Source organism: Bradysia coprophila (assembly GCF_014529535.1).
Source record: "Bradysia coprophila strain Holo2 chromosome X unlocalized genomic scaffold, BU_Bcop_v1 contig_39, whole genome shotgun sequence".
NCBI lineage: Eukaryota > Metazoa > Arthropoda > Insecta > Diptera > Sciaridae > Bradysia > Bradysia coprophila.
The window spans coordinates 3,598-14,807 of NW_023503329.1; the positions used below are offsets into that span (position 1 = coordinate 3,598).

Consider the following 11,210-nt stretch of genomic DNA (forward strand, 5'->3'; position numbering starts at 1 on the left):
GTTAAGCTGCCTTGAAGGATATGTCAAAAATGTATATGAAAATATTCAATGACAAGTACCCCAAGGCAAGTTATAATTAACGGGTCTTCAGAATTCTCGCTCGTTAATAGACTGTTATGATCAGAGCGAGAGAACCGAAGACTAGTTAATTATAACTTGCCTTGGGGTACTTGTCAAAATATTGCTTTCTCTTTCAACATGTTACGTTGAGAGCGAGAGGACCGAAGACCAGTCTATTATAAGTTGTCTTGGGGTACTTGTCAAAATATTTCTTTCTCTTTCATCATAACACTCTATAACAGTCTATTTTGGTCTACCGCTCCACCCTAAACTTTATTTTGACGATGACATTTCATAACTGTCCCAGCTGTTCAAGAACCACTAGTTCAATTATCTAACCTGAAAAGCGGTCCCTTTCGTTCTTCCTAGTTGTAATAAATGAAATTCAATGTGAGGATGATGCAATTTATGGGAAAGACCATACGCATTAGATCTTACAGTAGTTACACCAAAATTCGTGACATTTCGGAACAACTGGTCGGCTCACCAATTCAAATAAAGGTGAGAGTTAGAACTCTTATCAACAAAGTGAATACGACTGTAACACGAACCCTTTACAGGGATGGATCAAAGCACAGCGTGTCATGAAGAACGTAATATTTGTGGACGTAAATGACGGATCGACAAGCCGAAATCTTCAAACTATAATCAAAAATGAACAGATGAAACCCGGTTATGCGTCGTCAGTCTGCGCCAAAGGAGTATTATCACAAACGCCAAAAGGACAACTGGAATTGATAGCCGATGATTTCCAAGTCATTAGTACGGATTAAGTTCGGTGGCGATAAAGTGGAGGTACTAAGCTCAAACCCCCATTCGTTTCCAGATAAATGCGACATCGACAAGTTTCCATTTCAACCCAGGACATCGTATCCTCCGGAAGTTATTCGAGAGCATTTGCATTTGAGATCTCGAGTAAGTGGATTCAGTTCAGTGTTACGGGTGCGACATCATGCCTCTGCATCGTTTCACAATTATTTCAATCGAACAGGTTACTCACAAATACACACTCCAATCTTATCGTCGAATGACTGTGAAGGAGCCGGTGAGGTAGGCATAACTGACCGGGAAGCGCCAATCCTTTACTCCTGTCGGCTCATCCAAATCATTTCATTTGCAGATTTTTACAGTTAAACCAGACAGTTTAGCATTATGCAAAGAAATGGCCAAGGAAGGTGTCTCCCTCGACGAGAGCTATTTCGATCGCAAAGTTTTCCTCAACGTATCAGGTCAATTACATTTGGAGGCAATGTGTCACGGCTTAGGCGACGTTTACACATTCGGACCGGTTTTCAGGCATCGTCAGCCAACTCGACCGGAACCATGCGATCTCAACAATCTATTTGCATTTCAGATCGGAAAACAGCAGGTCGCCCATTCATTTGGCTGAATTTTACATGATCGAAGCGGAAAAATGTTTTGTGGATTCGATTGACGAAGTGATGCGGACTATCGAAGACATGATGAAAGCAGTGACCAGAGACGTGCTGGATAAATGTGAAGAGGACGTTGTGAATGCATCGCCCAATCGGTGTCGAGGCGATTATTCGTGGCTGGACAAACCGTTTCCGGCGGTCTCGTATGCAGAAGCCATCGATGTGATGGATCGTCATGCAGACAAAATTCAATCGAAAGTCAAGTTCGACAATGGTATCAACAAGGAACAGGAATTGTTTCTGGTCAAACATTTTGGAGCGCCGGTTTTCATCGTGGACTGGCCGCGTGCCTTGAAACCGTTTTACATGAAACAGAACCAACAGAATCCGAACAACGTAAGTACTTCCTGCTTCTCATCTGCCCGTTTGAATCATTTCCCATCGACTGATCTTACCGAAATACCCGAATTGTAGGTGGACGCATTAGACTTCTTAGCACCATCCGTTGGCGAATTGGTTGGCGGTGGTGTCCGAGAAAATGACTACGATCGATTATCCAGCAGTGTTTCACAGGAGATATCCTGGTACTTGGATCTGAGGAAATTCGGTGGAGTGCCGACAGCAGGATTCGGCTTAGGATTCGAACGTTATCTGCAGTTCCTACTGTCCATACATAATATTAAAGACGTAATTCCGTTTCCTCGCTGGGCCCACCACTGTGACATGTAAACCAATGAGTGCAGAATGCGTAAAGTAAAGAGAAAACAGTCGGAAGAAAAATTGCGAGATTTTGTATTTTGCCCACTTGTGTTGGTTTCTATAAATCTTCCTCACTTCTTACATCTGTTAAATAGGCAGTTATGTGTGCTATGGCAGCATTCCGCTTTTTCGACGGCAAACCAATCAGTGAACTTGCGACGAAACGTGAAAAATGGTTTAACATGGCATGGGTTTGGGCAGACGATGAATCGGTTGAACTGGCTGTATTCTGTCGATCCACACAGTCACGCACCGTCGACAATACATCGGCAACCGTATCTTCAACCATTTCTTTGAATTTCCGTCGCTTTATCGATCCGTCTTCGAATATTATCACTTTGTCGGCGTCAATGTCGCTGTCGTTCGTGGAAATTATGGTGGTGTGCATCGGAAGACCGGACGATGTGATTGGGAATTGTTCGCGAACTTGGATAAATTCATGGGAACTTTTCAGTTCGTTGTCCTTGTACGAATTCGACGATTCGCCCTCGTGTTCTCGGATGTGATCATCACTCTCTTCCACCTCCAAATACGTGGTTGTGGTGGTGGATGTGGACGGTGAGGCATTTTTCCGTTTCATTGTTGGCGGTTCCGTTGTTTCGGCATTTTCCTTGACGGTTTCTGTGCTCGAGGTGGCTTTTCTAAATTGAAAATGGAAATCAGAGAATGGGTGATTGGGGCTCTGGCGTGCGTGTTGTCGAACTTACGATCGCTTTTTGCAGTGAGGTAGTAGGAAGAGCATATTTTTGAAGTAAGGCCAATGAGAATCGTCTGAGCTGTCATTTTCTACGGGCATTTGGAAGTACAGAGATCCATTGGCGTCAGTCTTGATTTCTCGGGCGAATTTGCCACGCAAATAATTCCATTTCCTTTTACATTCCAGATCTGCAAACGGATAAGATTTTCGTTCATTTTTCTCCACACCGTTCAACAGACAGATTTAACTGGGAAACGGAGTTCCACTTCCTCGTACACAACACACATACCGGTTGATTTGAGAATTTTGGCAATTTCCATCCATGTATCGTCCCGGAGCACGACATTTGAGTAGTCACTTTGCGATTTGTCGTACAAGATTGGCTTACTTTCGACCGTTTGTATCAGCTGGACAATATCAATGGAACTGTTGTCATTCATTCGATTGACCATATCCCCTTTGTCTGTTTTGATCGGTTTTTTTGTTTTGTGTACAATCGTGGACACTGTTTGTCAAACGGGTCAAACGGCAGCAAAATGTTTTTGTTTTGATTTTTTTGTTGTTTTGTAAATGTCATTCAGCAGTGCTGACAGCCAAACCAATTTCTTGTGACGGATTCGGATTTATTTCCTAATTTTGTTTGCAAACTTTCGCTTTTATGAATTTGTTTTGAGACTTTCAGCTACCCCAGCTACCCTGAACCCGTCCAAGCATCCGTCACTGTTTTAATAGTAAACAAACCTCATTTCGGCAACACTGCAATCCTTCAAAAACTGGCAAATTTCACTTCACTGTCCCAGTGAAAATAAGTTGATGTCAAAAAGAAAAACAAAAAAAAACTTCAATTGACCATCCACCAAAACAAGATTCTCCTTATCGAAACCATTGTTACACCTTCCCATCATGTCATCTCAAAGAGCACGAACCTCGATCTTAGACAAACCATTAAGCCGTGGCAAGGGAGAGGTGTCGTTGAGTTGTTTTGCTCTCCTCTTTTCGGAAGTCGTTCAATACAGTCAGAGTCGAGTCTACACAGTTCCAGAGCTTCAGAACAGGTAACCATCAATCAATATCAATACCGATAGAAAGTCGACAAAAAATCGAAAAAAAAATGTTTTGTCAATTCGGACTTACAGACTGCACGAACTGGGCATGGATGTGGGTTCTCGTCTTATCGATTTGTATTTTGTGCGAGAGCAGAATTCGAAACGCGAAACCAAATTGATAAACATGTTGCTGTTTGTGAAGACAACCCTGTGGAAATGTCTGTTCGGAAAGGAGGCCGAAAAGCTGGAGCATGCCAACGACGACGATCGCACGTATTACATAATCGAAAAGGAACCGTTGGTCAACAAATTCATCAGTGTGCCGAAAGATAAAGGATCGCTGAATTGTGCCACTTTCACGGCCGGATTGGTGGAAGCGGTTCTGACGAATTGCGGATTTGTAAGTTTGTGATGGGAGAATTTGAAATTTTGTCATTTCCAATTGGATCCATTGACATTTTACAGCCCTGCAAAGTGACGGCACATTGGCACAAGGGAACCACATACATGGTGAAGTTCGACGATTTTGTAACGAATCGAGATAAGCAATTGGCCGAGAAATAAATTTGGTTTTCGTTTTAAATTTTTCAATTTTATTCAAATTAATTTCCATTTCTACATTTTTCTCCTTTTGCTTGTTTTAAATTGGCGTTGGCACCGCCGATAGAACAACGTCCCACGCTCTACATAATAATGGGCAATCACAACGCTTAGATGAACTTGAAGCGACGATCCTTGTACGAAATTTGACCGGTACGGTACTCTTGTTCTCGGCGATCGCGATCCGATTTGATCCAGTATCCGTAGGTCAACATCGGTACGACGACCAGCAACAAAGATCGTAACGATTTTGTGGTGGGCCGGAAATAATCAACGGCACTTATACGCATAGACTGGTGGCGTAGCAAAGCACTATCGAACTGAAATTTTAAAATGATATTTAGGAGAAGATTTCTAATCGGTAGACGGTGAGAGCGGTCCTTTAGGCATTGTTGTGTGAGTTGTTTTCTTTAGGCTTTGCTATCAGAACAATGGGGGTTTCTAACAAATTCATAGCCAAAATTCTAGTAATTTGGCAATTTTATAGGTTGAATGAAGGTTCAGTGTCAGTATCGTCAGTAAGTTCACTTCGCGAAGACATGACACCATTGGTAATGACCTCTCAAAAATATTCCAACTTCAAAAATTAAAATAAATTCTTCCGGATGGTAACTACGCTATCGTGAAGAGATGATACTCCAGCTTACAAACAACAAACTGTTATCGATGCATATCTAGATCAGACAATCTAGTCGCTACTGTAACCTTTAGGACGATTTTTTTCATATATTATCGTGCTTAAGAGGCATATACGGACTAGTCCGACAATCTACTGTAACGTTTAGGTTTACGTAACGGCTAATCGTGCTTTAGTCTTCACAGATGAGGGGAATGAAGTAGCGACAATGATCAAAATTAAGTTTTTATTGCTGAACATCACACAACTAAATCGCAACACTAAATGAGGGTAGCCGCTCAGTGCAAATCTAAGTTTTGGTAACTCAGCGACTGTCTTAATAATCTCATGAATGTAACCAACTAGAACACGCAACAAAATCCATCTGGACATTACTGTGAATATCACCGAATCGGATTGTTAGTTTTCGTGGTTTCACTCACAGCTCACTGACAAATTGCTCATCTTTTAGTGAAGGTAAAAAAAAACGTGAACGCGGTAATCTAAGTCGAAAAAACGAGAAAATTGGTTTTGCCCCGTTTTGCCATCAAAATGTTTCAAAAGCACTCGTCTCACAGCAACAAAATCACAATGTTGTGACTACCCCTAGCAAAGACATCCCAAATTTGATGACATAACAGAGTCAAATCGAACGGATGATTGGGTTATGTTTACCAATTGAAAACAGACTTACCAGATGGCCACCTTCTCCATGCCGGAACGGATTGGATGTTTGCTTCAAGAATTCACTTCGGAGTGCGGCCCTTCGTTTGGCTTTCTCCAGTAATAAGGCTCTTTCCTCGGCCGTCTGCTCAAAGGACGACATTTTTCGTTTTTAATGCTTTTCCAAAACAAGTGAAAATTGTCCCAGCTGATGTGGGAAATGTCATAAGTGACTGACAAATGGAGACAATATCTCGAGTAGAGTATGTGTAGAGTAGACTTTCGTCACGTATGAGTGTGTGTTAAGTGTACGATAAGCAAGTGTCAAAATAAGCTTTAAAAAAACGAATTGTTTTCAGTCCAACCACACAAGACAAAATGATTTTTTTGATTGTTTATCAATTAATTTGACTGGAACAACGTCCAACAACTTCATTAATACGACAAAAATATCAAGTGAATTGACCAATCCCAATATGATCGAATACATCGGACACAAAGCTGTTACACTACTCCTAATCTATTCGACGACATTATCGATTTTTAATCACGGTACCACCAAGCGAATAATAATGCAAAATTTTCAAGCGAATAAATTTCACGCGAAAATCTGTCCGTTCAATTTCAGCACAACTCCACAAAAATCTTCGTTATTATGAGACAATGCATGCCGATGACTTCGACCATAAGGTGGTCAAACGGGGCGCAAACAAAAACAGCTACCATCCGTACAACACAATCAAAGAAGTGGAATTTCATGCATTAGGACGCAACTTTCGTCTCATTTTGCATCCGCACAAAGAAGTGTTGCACAGTCATTTTCAGGCTTACGCTATTGATGGCAATGGAAACCAGACGGTTGTCCATTTCGGTATGCAAAATTATTTTTTGCGGACTTTCGTTCACGTTCACAAATTCTGTTCGTTCCCTCCAGATCGTGATAACATGTACAACGGTCGAGTTTTCGGTGAGACGCAATCATCGGTTCGAGCGCACATAGACAATGGAGTTATCACCGGATCGATTGTTCTGCCGGAGGAAACGTATCACATTGAAGTGAGTGTTGGGCTTGTCGTTGAAATCTTAACTCTAAAAATCTGCCAATTCCGCAGCCGTCGTGGAGACACTTACCTCATTTAACGGATAAGCATATGATCGCCTACAAATCGTCCGATGTTAAGCTCAGTTGGACGGATAATGATTCTGGAGGTGCTGGTGCAGCCAAGGTGTGTGGATACGTAAAAGAAGGCGCAGGTAATGTCCCAGTCAGTTCCCCTTTCGTCAACCAATGAACTAACTTTGAAACATGAGCAGATGTTGAAGAGAAACCCGATGGCGGAAAGGAGAAATTCGATATCGAATCGATGTGGTCGGAAACACCGCAAGCCCAGTCATTGAAGGTAGCCGGAAAAATCAGAGAAAAGCGGCAAGCCGATCAGTACGAGTACACGCCAACGAAAACCAGATGTCCGTTGTTGTTGGTGGCGGACTATCGTTTTTTCCAGGAAATGGGTGGCGGAAATACGAAAACGACAATCAATTACCTGGTAGGTTTGATTATGTTTCTTGTTTGGGGACCATGCAAAGGAATTACAAATTAAACGGAACTGTGGGTCTGATGGTACCGTTTATCCAGAGAAGCAGATTCCCGGGAATTATTTTGCCATATTGGGACATCCGTCTGATCCAAAACTTTTCGTTACAGATCAGTCTCATCGATCGGGTTCACAAAATCTATAACGATACCGTGTGGCAGGACCGCTCGGTAAGCAATTATTCGTAGTACGATTCACGTTCAATTGAAAATATTTCGATGAATACAGGACCAGGAGGGATTCAAAGGCATGGGATTTGTCATCAAGAAAATAGTTGTCCACTCGGAACCGACACGCGTTCGAGGTGGTGAGGCGCACTATAACATGGTCCGTGAGAAGTGGGACGTTCGTAATCTGTTAGAGGTGAGAAGACGGTAAAATGAACGAAAAATTCAAAATTAAACTTATGCATTCCCCTGCCACCGTTACATGCTGCTAAAGGTTTTTTCACGAGAGTATAGTCACAAAGATTTTTGTCTCGCACATTTATTTACCGATTTAAAGTTCGAAGGCGGTATTTTAGGTCTTGCTTACGTGGGCTCGCCACGGCGTAATTCTGTAGGAGGAATTTGCACTCCAGGTTTGACTGAATTTTAGTAGCCCGGGATTTTTAGTTCTACTGTTGCTCGTGTTCATTTATTTAGGATTAATATTCCGTTGTTTCACTTAGCTGCCAAGGTCATACAATGACCATGTCGATTGGCAAGCTAAGATGGAACTAACACCTAGCCCATTTATGACAAACCAACTGAACTGATGACCAAACTTTCGTTCCGTAGAGTACTTCAAAAACGGCTACACATTGTACTTGAATTCTGGCCTGAGCAGTTCGCGTAACCATTATGGTCAGCGTGTCATAACACGCGAGGCTGACTTGGTAACGGCACACGAGTTCGGTCACAATTGGGGATCGGAACACGATCCAGACATACCTGAATGTTCGCCGAGTGCATCACAAGGTGGCAGTTTCTTAATGTACACGTATTCCGTGAGCGGTTATGACGTGAACAACAAGGTAATCGAAATCAGGCTCCTTCAATCAATTCCAGTCCATTGAATCGGAACATTTCCTTTTCCACAGAAATTCTCACCATGTTCGTTGCGCTCGATACGCAAGGTTCTTCAGGCGAAATCGGGTCGCTGCTTCTCGGAACCGGAAGAATCATTTTGCGGTAATCTTCGCGTCGAGGGCGACGAGCAATGCGATGCTGGTCTGTTGGGAACCGAGGACAATGACGCTTGTTGCGATAAAAATTGCAAATTGCGACGCAATCAGGGTGCCGTGTGTAGCGATAAGAATTCGCCTTGCTGTCAGAATTGCCAGTACATGCCCAGTGGTGTGAAATGCCGTGAAGCACAATACGCTACTTGCGAGCAAGAAGCTCGATGTTCCGGTGGACATGCTGATTGTCCAAAATCACCACCGATGGCCGATGGAACGATTTGCCAGGAGCGTGGTCAGTGCCGGAATGGCAAATGTGTACCGTATTGTGAGACACAGGGACTGCAAAGCTGTATGTGTGATATCATTCAGGATGCGTGCAAACGGTGCTGTCGAATGAGCATAAACGAAACGTGTTTTCCGGTGGAACCGCCTGATATGCTACCTGACGGTACACCGTGCATACAGGGTTTTTGTAATAAGGTACAGACGGGATACATTGTTCCGCGGATAAAGGATCGGTAAACTTCAACGTGTTCTTTGTTTGCAGGGACTGTGCGAGAAAACCATACAGGATGTGGTCGAACGATTTTGGGACATCATCGAAGAGATTAACATCAATAAAGTGCTGCGTTTCCTTCGCGATAATATCGTCAGTGAGTGTCGTCACTTTAACCAAATTTCTTTTGTGCAATTTTCATACTAACCATACAATTGTTTTCGTTGAACAGTGACGGTGGTCGTAATGACGGCTATATTTTGGATACCAGCCAGTTGCATAATTTCCTTCTTTGATCGGAAGAAGTTGCGCCAACAAATGAAGGAATTCGAATGGAGTCAAACGTTGGATTTGATTCATCCGAGTGATCGTCGGAGGGTGATTCATATTAGGTAATTTGAATGTGATCCCAACTGGAACGATAACTTTGCATTCATTTTTGTGTTTTGTAGAGTGCCCCGGCAAAAGATCACAGTCGCTAGAATGTAAGGATACCAGAACATCCACTTGAAGTGGTTGCGTACGACGCTCAGTATTTCCTTTTACTTCATTTCAACAGAAAAACAAAACAAAAAAAAAACTTGTGTTCATGTCATTGATTTCGATGTAGAAATAAAATAATTCGTTAATTAACAAAACCCAACAACTGAGACGTTTCACATTCCAACAACCATTCCAGTGTCAGGATAGATTGAACTTAGCTAGAAGTAAAATGTCCAGTCCTTTGCTTTCTTCATGTTTCAAATTCAAGATTCAAATAACAATAGACAACGACCATTCAACCCGTCAGTGCTGTCAGAATGCAGTAAAATGTGTCACAATGTGTGATCACATCTAGCTCACATATAGACAAGAAGATTTCATACTTAAAGTCAGTATTCAACAGTTCGACATAACAAATTTTAGGACTTTTGGAACGTATGGTATGGTTGACATACCTTGGATGGATGTAGAATAGGAACAAAACAACTTTTCGATCAAGCAGAAGACTGAGAGCTAAAGTGTCATATATGCAGTAATGTCAACCGAATTCGTGTCTCTGTTTGCTTCAGCTGCTTTAACAGCTGGTCCACACAAATAATCACACTGCATGCATACAGTCTTACCACGGCGCCACAAAACTACATGTGACTATGAAATCCGTGTAAAGACGTATAAGGAGTGTGTTTGTATGAGTGGTCCGGCTGGTAAAACAGCTGAAGCAATCCTAGACACAAATTTGGTTTCCGTTCTTTGAGTGAATAATTGTGGGATAACGGCACAAAAAAGGCATCTGACGTCGAAAAAGTCAAAATTTAAGTAACTATACAACGAGCCATATACAAAGCGGCTTAGTTCTCACCGCTGTCGCCAGGCAGCGCTACTACAGTAAAATTTACAAAATCTTATCCGATTCAAAAATTCTTTTCGGGTCTTTTCGTAAATCTGTCTATTGTTAATGAACAGCACCTTCAGCCACCAGAATTCATCCGGAATAGACAGATTTTCGTAAATCGTCCATTGTTAGTGAACAATACCTAGAGCCACCAGAATTCATCCGGAATAGACAGATTTTCGTAAATCGTCCATTGTTAGTGAACAATACCTAGAGCCACCAGAGCTCATCCAAAATAGACAGATTTTCGTAAATCTGTCTATTGTTAGTGAACCATATCTTGAACCACCAGAAATCATCCGGAATAGACAAAGGGCATATCAGGGTTAGCATGTAAAAAGTGCCCCCAAAGGAACTAAAGCATATGATACATCATTCGAAAGGTCTTGGCCTAGAACTACTTTTAGTGTAGTATCAAACTCCATAATGGAGTTATAGTGGAGTTATTGACGGAAATGTGAATTTTGTTTTTCATTTATTTCTATCTAGTATGTTGACGTAAAAATCTGTAAAAATTCTCAAAAAATGTCTGTTGGAAGGGTAACATCTGAGATTTTTATCAGATTTTTTGGACCCCTATTTAAAGGTGAAAAAATTCAGAGAAAAATTCTTCGATTTTTTTTCGTACGTTGGAGGTACAGAACTAACTCGGTATTTTGACCATTGATTGGTCTTATAGACATGTATTTTGCATAATTTTTTCAGAATTTTCAAAATGGTGGAATATATTCAATTTTTCGAAACAATTTTTGAGTGAATTTT

General features: G+C 41.7%; 5 protein-coding genes across 5 annotated transcripts; 3 read left to right on the forward strand and 2 right to left on the reverse strand.

Moving 5' to 3' along the window:
* The first annotated feature begins 324 nt into the window (after positions 1–324).
* On the forward strand, positions 325–2,196 carry LOC119069713 (probable asparagine--tRNA ligase, mitochondrial). Its single transcript, XM_037173837.1, has 6 exons — positions 325–561; positions 621–822; positions 887–1,110; positions 1,181–1,356; positions 1,415–1,832; positions 1,911–2,196. Exons 1-6 carry the CDS (start codon positions 439–441, stop codon positions 2,163–2,165), a joined length of 1,398 nt encoding a protein of 465 aa, XP_037029732.1. The 5' UTR covers positions 325–438; the 3' UTR covers positions 2,166–2,196.
* Positions 2,197–2,212: 16 nt separating this feature from the next.
* Positions 2,213–3,554, reverse strand: LOC119069714 (transcription factor Adf-1-like). Its single transcript, XM_037173838.1, has 3 exons — positions 3,182–3,554; positions 2,903–3,080; positions 2,213–2,836 (listed from the first exon to the last, which is right to left on the reverse strand). The coding sequence occupies exons 1-3, from the start codon at positions 3,342–3,344 to the stop codon at positions 2,254–2,256; spliced, it is 924 nt and encodes a 307-aa protein (XP_037029733.1). The 5' UTR covers positions 3,345–3,554; the 3' UTR covers positions 2,213–2,253.
* A 141-nt stretch (positions 3,555–3,695) lies between these two features.
* LOC119069716 (trafficking protein particle complex subunit 5) lies at positions 3,696–4,525 on the forward strand. Its single transcript, XM_037173839.1, has 3 exons — positions 3,696–3,947; positions 4,029–4,338; positions 4,404–4,525. The coding sequence occupies exons 1-3, from the start codon at positions 3,796–3,798 to the stop codon at positions 4,500–4,502; spliced, it is 561 nt and encodes a 186-aa protein (XP_037029734.1). The 5' UTR covers positions 3,696–3,795; the 3' UTR covers positions 4,503–4,525.
* On the reverse strand, positions 4,514–6,035 carry LOC119069717. Its single transcript, XM_037173840.1, has 2 exons — positions 5,849–6,035; positions 4,514–4,858 (listed from the first exon to the last, which is right to left on the reverse strand). Exons 1-2 carry the CDS (start codon positions 5,978–5,980, stop codon positions 4,649–4,651), a joined length of 342 nt encoding a protein of 113 aa, XP_037029735.1. The 5' UTR covers positions 5,981–6,035; the 3' UTR covers positions 4,514–4,648.
* Positions 6,036–6,113: 78 nt separating this feature from the next.
* LOC119069712 (ADAM 17-like protease) lies at positions 6,114–9,643 on the forward strand. The gene is made up of 13 exons (XM_037173836.1): positions 6,114–6,369; positions 6,446–6,688; positions 6,752–6,873; positions 6,930–7,071; positions 7,132–7,364; positions 7,523–7,582; positions 7,641–7,775; positions 7,854–7,992; positions 8,192–8,427; positions 8,494–9,057; positions 9,125–9,230; positions 9,306–9,465; positions 9,526–9,643. Exons 1-13 carry the CDS (start codon positions 6,294–6,296, stop codon positions 9,560–9,562), a joined length of 2,253 nt encoding a protein of 750 aa, XP_037029731.1. The 5' UTR covers positions 6,114–6,293; the 3' UTR covers positions 9,563–9,643.
* The last annotated feature ends 1,567 nt before the right edge of the window (positions 9,644–11,210 follow it).